At 39.6% G+C, this 8,437-nt stretch overlaps 1 protein-coding gene across 2 annotated transcripts; it reads right to left on the minus strand.

The window, feature by feature from the left end:
• Positions 1-631: 631 nt before the first annotated feature.
• LOC109959641 (leukocyte surface antigen CD53) lies at positions 632-7,557 on the minus strand. Of its 2 annotated transcripts, none has more exons than XM_020599167.1 (7): positions 7,465-7,557; positions 4,323-4,407; positions 3,711-3,899; positions 2,255-2,329; positions 2,054-2,161; positions 1,872-1,967; positions 632-1,729 (listed from the first exon to the last, which is right to left on the minus strand). In XM_020599167.1, the coding sequence occupies exons 2-7, from the start codon at positions 4,383-4,385 to the stop codon at positions 1,637-1,639; spliced, it is 624 nt and encodes a 207-aa protein (XP_020454823.1). In that variant the 5' UTR covers positions 4,386-4,407; positions 7,465-7,557; the 3' UTR covers positions 632-1,636. The 2 variants fall into 2 exon arrangements, with proteins under 2 accessions (XP_020454823.1, XP_020454824.1); XM_020599168.1 differs by lacking the exon at positions 7,465-7,557 and adding an exon at positions 4,488-4,683.
• Positions 7,558-8,437: the final 880 nt, after the last annotated feature.

Consider the following 8,437-nt stretch of genomic DNA (forward strand, 5'->3'; position numbering starts at 1 on the left):
CAAGCTGCTTGCCTGTTTTCTGAGACAAATATTGACAAATTGTCTGTTACATGATGAAATATTCTAGGTCTTAAATAGTCTTAAACAGTGACAGAGAAACTGTAATTTTTACAGGAACCAAGTTATGGTTGAAGGCCAAAAGCGGAAGTGGTTATATTTATAGCTACACCACAGATCAGTGAACAGCAAGCTCAGACGGGAAGTGCTGGTCTGCTGAGAACATGAAGATAGTCAAAATGGAAGCTAGAGTACAACACTGTAAATGGTACTTTTATTGAAAATATAAAGGATTTTGAGAAGTCTGTAGACAAATGTTGACAGTGTTTTACAGAAACTGTTTTTCATAATTACTGTTGTAGAAATGTATTAATTGCTGTCATTTCAAAGCTCCAGCTGAAATTTACATAGCTTGATCTCACTATAACAGAAAGATGCAGGTGCCACATATTATACATTCTTTCTTTTGCAGTCCATGAAAGTCACTAAAGTGGAATGAAGCATGATTATGATAAAGCTGTCAATGTGTTTAAAAAGTCCTTTTAAACTTACTGTACACATGACTTTTAAAGGACAGAACTATACGACATTAACTCTAAAATATGAAAGTAAAAGAAAAACAGTGAGTGAAAAAGAATGAAATTGTGTTAAGAGAACATACTCGCTAGGTAAAATGTTAGTTTAAATATGAAGCAGAAGATAACCGCATCTTTTTGGCAGAGTTAAATTTATATGTATAAAAAAACAAAAACAAACAAAAAAAAAAACGGATCAACTTGTCAATTTGGTTTGTGTCTATGTTCTTGTAGTTGTTACTTGACCTGTGAAAACCAACACTAATATTTGTGGCACTTCATAGCACATTGGAAAGTTGGTCCGACATTGGTAAGCAGTGAAAATATCAATGCTGCAAGGTCAGTGTGTGAAATAATTGTTTTAAAGTTTGTTTCAAGAGCAAAATATTTTCTTGTGAAAAAGATTTTTTATCACTGATAGTGAGCAGACCTGGACAGTCTTAAAACTGTCTTAGGTTTTGACAACAAGCTGAAAGTAACAGCAAATGAACCATCCTTTTAAGTACTGCCCACCATTTATTTTCATGTCTACTTTTGGCACATATAACACCCTGAAAAATCCCCACAATGGAACAATGTCTAGTCTTCTCCCTTCTGCTAACACCCCCACAATGTAGTGCAGTTTAATAATGCAAAACATGGCATGCCACACTACACTTGTCACTACTTATCCACAATCTCAGTTTAGCACATGCCATAATGTGAACTACCAATTCTGTTCCACAGAGGGAGTAGTGAGCTGATAGAGGGATTTGAGACACGACATAGGCTAACTTATTAGCAACATTTGCACATTTACAGATCCAGTGAACAGGAGCAACATGAGTGTCATTTAGTCTCATTTCTAGTCACTTGATGAAGATAAGCCCAGTGTCCACTCTTCTTTTAGCTCTGGTCTAGTCACTAACATTGCAGCTGGTCTTATGATAGGTAAGGTACAATGGGTTCATCAGAGATTTTTTGATGAAACATGCCACCGACTAAACAAAGTTGATGCACTTGGATTAAGAATGGAGAAGTTTAAAAAAAAACATTTGGTGGTTACATATAGTTTAGTATCTTCATCACCTTACCTCGATAATGCAGAGCACGATGACTGAAATCCCAATGAATAGGAAATGCTCTTCGCACCAGTTCCTAACCCTAATCAAACAACCCTGCAAACAGACAACATCCATTTGAGATGAACTGCAATCAGCAATCAAATTCTGTACAATAATAAGACTGTGACCCTGACCTCTTCAGTACACCAAAACAAGCCTTACTGTGAGCTGTTCATATGAGTTACACTGTGTCTACCTGTGGCCAGTAGGTGGTGGGCTCTGTAGGCCTGCGGCAAGATGATGGCACTCTTTCTCCCCAGTCCGTCGCATTCATGATTCCACAGCATTGGAGCTGTAACGGATCGTTCAGAGAAAACACACAGTGAGATCATATACTCCCAGTATACTGTGTCACTTCATTATGTATCACACACTTACATTCGTCTGGACCCAGTTCCACGTATTGATCACCTCTGTTGAATTGCTGCTCTGTCCTTTGGCCTTTTCCAAGCTAGCACTGAGATTGTCTTTCACCGTAGCATCTACCTAAACACAAACAGTGAGGTGTGACTTTACATTGTGTATAAGGTGTTTACTGTATAAGCACAATCTAGTCAGTAGTCATGGATGTGACCCTACCTTATTGTCATATATGAGTAACAGGCATGCTGCAGTCAGCTCCGCCAACATCATCAAAAACAGCAACACGAAAAACTGTCAACAGAGGATATTTCAGCCCATGTATTTTACCTTGTTCAGTTGCATTGAAATATAAGACAGAAACACAATATGCAACATAGCTCTTATTAGTTTAGTTCATTAATCTTATTTGTAGTAATGAAATTGCATTCTTGTAAGTATATTGAGGAGCCCAGAGACATCAATGAAAAGTCCCCACTCTACCATTTGACGTAGAGCCACAAGGCAGTGTAGCCGAGCATATGATCAAAACACCCATGCCTTGAGTTGTCTATGCAAAGTCCTGCACATTGGTGGCATCTGGCCACATGTTAATGCTCCACAAAAGCTGCAGTTTTATCACACTTGCTGTGCACATCAGCACCTCTCGGCTACTGTACCCTAACTCTCGTACTGTGTGACACACTGATGCCTTTTCTAACCATCTGAGTTTGCAGTGCTTTGTATGTTCTTTAACTTTGACTTACAGTATTTAATACAGTTAAACACACATAATTCTCCTAAGCTCATTTTGCTCCATAATTTTATCATCTGAGAAACATTAGTGAGATAATTATGCTAACATGGCTAATATGACAGCATTTACCAGGTGATGAACTCAAAACATCAAAAATGTCATGGGATCACCAAGTCAGCAGGATTTATCCACTGGTTACAACATTTCATGGTATTATAGGGGGTCTCAAACTGCCTACGCTTTCCTGTGCAATGAGGGATTCTTACTGATATTTCAGGAGCACTTTCTTTCGGTTTTTACCTCCAGATGAAGTGGTTTAGATCCCTGGCTAAACTGACAGCTTGTTAACAACCTATCTGACTGCTGCTGTTTCCCTGTTGGACTCTGCTCTAATATTGTGGACACTGACAGAAAACACGGTAAACACCACAAAATTAAGACCTAACTAGTAATAAACCTAAATTAAATTATTTTTTAATACTAATACAATATGTAGATACAAAATAGAACCATTTTATAATGTGTCAGATGTTTCAAAGTAACCATTGTTCTTCTAGTGGTATATAGCCCTGCACGTTTGGGTTTTACTGGTCCCAGTATAAATAAGAGACTACTTTCTACAAAAAATATCTTTTTTTTAACAGCTGTCTCTCCAAACACCCCATCATCATACGTAGTCCATATATTTAAGCCTTTATAAGTCAGTCAAATCAGTTAGTTCCACCACGGCCTAGTGTAGCTATCTACACAATGGTTGTGAAAATATGAGTCAAATTTGGCATAACATGTCACATAGATGGGTCCAAAATATGGGAATCACCATGTTAAGGTGACAGTATACAAACGTCAAAGTTGCCTGAAACATGAAGTCTAGGCACCAAGTTTGCTCTGTGTGTGTGTGTGTGAGAGAGAGAGAGAGAGAGAGAGACACTGTCCTACCATCAGGAGGAGACAGCGGTTCTCCTTCAGAGCACCCAGGAAGCCCAGGAAGGACACACAAGTAATGATGATGCCAGTGGTGAGCAGTATGTTGTTCAAGTTGAAGATGGGCAAGTCAGGGAAGAGTGCGGCTACCTTAAAGTTGACCATCATGAACACACCAAAGCCCAGCAATGCCACACCACTCAGCTGATGAGAGCAAACGCACAACACAGTCACGTCTTCACAGAAGCATTCACTCAGTTATTATTAACAAAACATAAAATACACATGAATGCATCATAATAATAATAATAATCCAGTCATCAGGGCTACTTTTATTTATGATACTACGTTTTACTTATGATACATTTACTAAAGTAAAGGATCTAAATTCTTCCTTCACCACTGACTTCTTCCTTCTTTCCATGAGGTTCAGTCATGTGTGTATTTGTACAACTACTGCTTAAAGTGGCTGAATTTGGACATTTAGACCATTTCTGTGTCATTAGCTAAGCTGTACCTCAACATTTCTACATAGCCCCTAACAACTCTGTTTGATCAAACTAGATACTAACAACATGTACCATCATGACTTCTGAATGTGATGCTGAGTGACTGAGACATACGTACAAAACAAAGGAAGTTGGTGACACACATGGTGTACTTTAAACACTTGAGGCAGCCTTGAGCCATTGCGTAACAGTTCTGATCAGACCTGCAACAACAAACACACAATCATATTGACTCATCTCCACCCTTAAAAGCAGCCTACTGTTTAGTAGTGATGGGACGTACTGCAACGATGCTTGGAAGCCTGTGCCCACAAATCCCGGAAGTGTTTAGTGAAGCGCGTATCGAAGCGTGTATTGTTTACGAAAAGGGACGTAATCGATTACGTTTGCAGCCTCGCTGCGTGTAGCGATTCGGGAAGTGGTTCAAATTTTGCCGCGATGTATTGGCAGATATAAAGCCCAAGGAATCTCCACACAATTCGTGGGTAGTGTTGGAGTTGTTGGAGTTGTGAGAGTTCGTGAGTTACGTATTTCCAAAAAAGAGGAATTGCTGAAACCCCACCATTGTTGAACAAATACTGTTTTTAAATAAAAATAAATAAAGTCTCCCAATGAGCTTTGGGTCATGACCGAAAGGGCAAGATCCCGGATACAGGCGGCCGAAATGAGCTTTCTCCGCAGGGCGGCCGGGAGCACCCTTAGAGATAGGGTGAGGAGCTCGGTCACCCGGGAGGAGCTCAGAGTAGAACCGCTGCTCCTCCACATCGAGAGGAGCCAGCTGAGGTGGCTCGGGCATCTGTTTCGGATGCCTCCTGGGCGCCTTCCTAGGGAGGTGTTCCGGGCATGTCCCACTGGGAGGAGGCCCCGGGGAAGACCCAGGACACGCTGGAGGGACTATGTCTCTCGACTGGCCTGGGAACGCCTCAGCATTTTCCCGGAGGAGCTGATAGGGAGGTCTGGGCATCTTTGCTTAGACTGCTGCCCCCGCGACCCGGTCCCGGATAAGCGGAGGAAAATGGATGGATGGATGGAAAGTGTCCCCCTACATCAGTGGCACAAGCACCCTCACTGCCCTTCTCTGTTCACAAGCATATTCACTTTTCTCTTCCTTGTTAACACTGCCACAGTTTGGAAACATAATTGGCCCCTGTCATTATATGACTTTTTCAACTATTGATGTAAAGGAGGAGGTTCACCTTGGTATGTGTACTACTACCACGGAACTTTGATTAGAGTTTATCAGCCAAGAAACTCTTATGCACACTATTTACAAACAAGCACAAACACGTTAATAAGGGGAGACAAAACCACATGGTTTGAATGGGTTAATATCTTGTGCTCACAAGAGGATAATGCATAGTTAAATGGCAGTCATTATTCCCATGTCCAAACTGTGGCGAGACAGCTTTGAGAGCATCACATAGAGCTAAAACCTCCTGCTACGGCTTCTGCGTCTTCTCCTGCTGCTGCTTTTTTTTTTTTTTAATGTTTTTATTAAGCAAAAATGTAGAACAGTACAGAGTTTCACATTACAAATCGTTGCAATAGATGTATAACAGCGGATTTAGAGTATAATATGACAAAATTAGGCATATAAAAAGGAGGTGAAAAAGAACAATAACATCAAATAAGTGAGAACAAAGAAAAGAAAATACAAGGAGGTAAAGCTATTCAGATATAAAATTAAAATGTTTAAGCAGGTCAATGGTTTTGGTTCGTTTCTTGTTGGGGTGGTTTGATTGTAACAGTAAATGGAAGTAGTTGTTGAGATCAGAGTGTTTAAAGGTTGAAAAGGATGGTGATTTTTTCAGAAATTTCATTTTATGGATGAAGAATTTGGCCAAAATAATGAAAAGATTAATAACAAATTTTTCATTGCTAGAGAAATGAGGCTTGTCAAAAATTAATAATATATTATATTCTTTAAGTACAATTTCCTTTCCAAGATAATTTTTGAGATCAAAACAGAAGTCAGTCCAAAATACTGTTACATGTGCACACTGAAAAAAAAGATGTTCTAAAGTTTCTAGCTCATTGTTGCAAAAGGAGCATTTTTCTTCTATGTTTGGAATGTATTTACAAATAATAGAGTTTACTGGGTAAAATTTATGTAAGATTTTAAAGAAAAGTTCTTTAGTTTTGTTGGACAAGACAAATTTGTAGGGCAAAGTAAAAACAGTGTTCCATGTTCTTCCACCAAGAGTCTGGTGTGGCCATTTATGTTTAACAGCTGTTGTTGTTCTTGGAATGAGGGAGTTTCTTATAAAGATGTTGTTGAATCTTTTTTCAAAGATAGAAGTGCCATTAACAGCAATATCTAAATTGATAGAGTTGTGTGTGTTTGAGAAGGAGCGTGCTAAACAGAGAATGCCAGACGGAAGTGCATTAATAACAGTATTATACTCATGCTGGGAGACCTCGCCATCACTAATGTTCAGGCCCTTAGTTTCTGTATGCGTCACTGTGTGGGGTGACGTTGACCAAGCATGATGCTCACCCTGCACTGGTGTCACATCTCATTTCCTGTGTTTACTTTCAGTTTACAGGCACTACCTGCATTTCAAATAGGTCTTGGGGCTATTAAACACCACATGGATACATTATAGTTGCTGATGATATCACAGGGGTGTGGTCTACTGTGGAAATACCCCAGGTTCCTCAAATATGACTTTAATACTTTTTTAGTGGGTAAAATAAAAACAAACTCCCCATAAACCGATAAGTTTCAGATGTTAATTATATCATAAAAAAATATCATTTTTTGAGTGATCTTTGTTATAAGAAACTAGAATTACCAAATAATAGCTCCCATATTTTAAATGAATTCATTTTCAGTGGAGTGAGTATTTTTACAAAGTTGATACTTTGAAATAATATATTGTTTCTAAGCTTGGCAGAACAGTGACACGGTGGTTAGCGCTGTTGCCTCACAACAAGAATGTTCCAGGTTCAATCCCAGCTGACCCATGGCCTTTCTGTGTGGAGTTTGTATGTTCTCCCTGTGCCTGTGTAGGTTCTCTCTGGGTACTTTGGCTTCCTCCCACAGTCCAAAGCCATGCAGCTTAGGTTTAGTGGTGACTCTAAATTGCCCCTAGGAGTGAGTGTGTGTGGTTGTTTGTCTCTAAGTGTTAGTCCTGTGATAAACTGGCTACCTGGTAGGGGTGTACCCCACCTCTCACCCAGCGTTAACAATCTAAACATTCACATTCAAACATCAAGAAGAAACATATCAGGGTTGAGACATGAAGTTCGGGTCTTACCTGTTTGGGAGAATAATCCGTCAGTGTGTTTTGTCAGTTTGCTGCTGCCTGCACTTCCCCTTCTCTCAGTGCGATGGACTGTGCTGCACATACGGGGTGTTCACCAACTCATCTCACTTCCTCTTTCTCAACATTAGCAAATCTGTACTGAGAAAGTACAGAGGGGAACAAACCAAAATATCTATAGCAAAGACAAAAGACACGCTGCTTATATTTAGATAAAGTGTATGCTCAGAAACAAGGCCTGCACTGACACAATCAACCTGGGGTGAACAGCTGTACGGTTAATAAACAGTTTGCCCAAAGCTAAATGTTTGTATATTTATCATGTAAAACTCAAATAAAGGTACATGTGTAGATGTTTGAGATCATGACTCAGCTATGGGTCAATAATGAAATATTTATGTGGGTTTCACAATCTATAGGCCTATTGTGACTTTAGAATTATAAGGTTCTATCTGACATCTTTGTCAAAAATGAGTTCTTCACAGTGTGTACTGATGATGACAGGGATCACAGTCCCAGCTCAAACAGTCTGATCTGGTCTAAGCGGCAGAAAGAAAGAAAGACAAACAGCAGACAGAGGGACAGCAGTAACCAGAAAACATGTTATTGAACTAACATCTGAAGGTACTATTCACATACAGTCACTAGTGGAAGTATTCAGATACTTTACTGAAAGCTACTCTAATTTTTTTGCAGCCACTAGAGGGTCTAGTGAGACTGAAACTCACAACAAAAGCCATTCAGTAGGGCTCTGAAACGCTGGCAGTAAAATGATGTTTGCAATCGCCCTTACTATAACAGGGTCACATTTTGGGAATACTGACTAATATGTGATGTAGTGAGCCAAAAACCACGCTCCACCTTCATGAAAACTGTCTGGGTAAGGAGCACTTGTGGATATCTCTCACTGCCAAAGTTCTATGTCCAGCAATTCTTCTAGTAGAGACAATGTGCAGGGTAAATATAT

Source organism: Monopterus albus, unplaced genomic scaffold (assembly GCF_001952655.1).
Source record: "Monopterus albus unplaced genomic scaffold, M_albus_1.0 scaffold40.1, whole genome shotgun sequence".
Classification (NCBI taxonomy): Eukaryota; Metazoa; Chordata; class Actinopteri; order Synbranchiformes; family Synbranchidae; genus Monopterus; species Monopterus albus.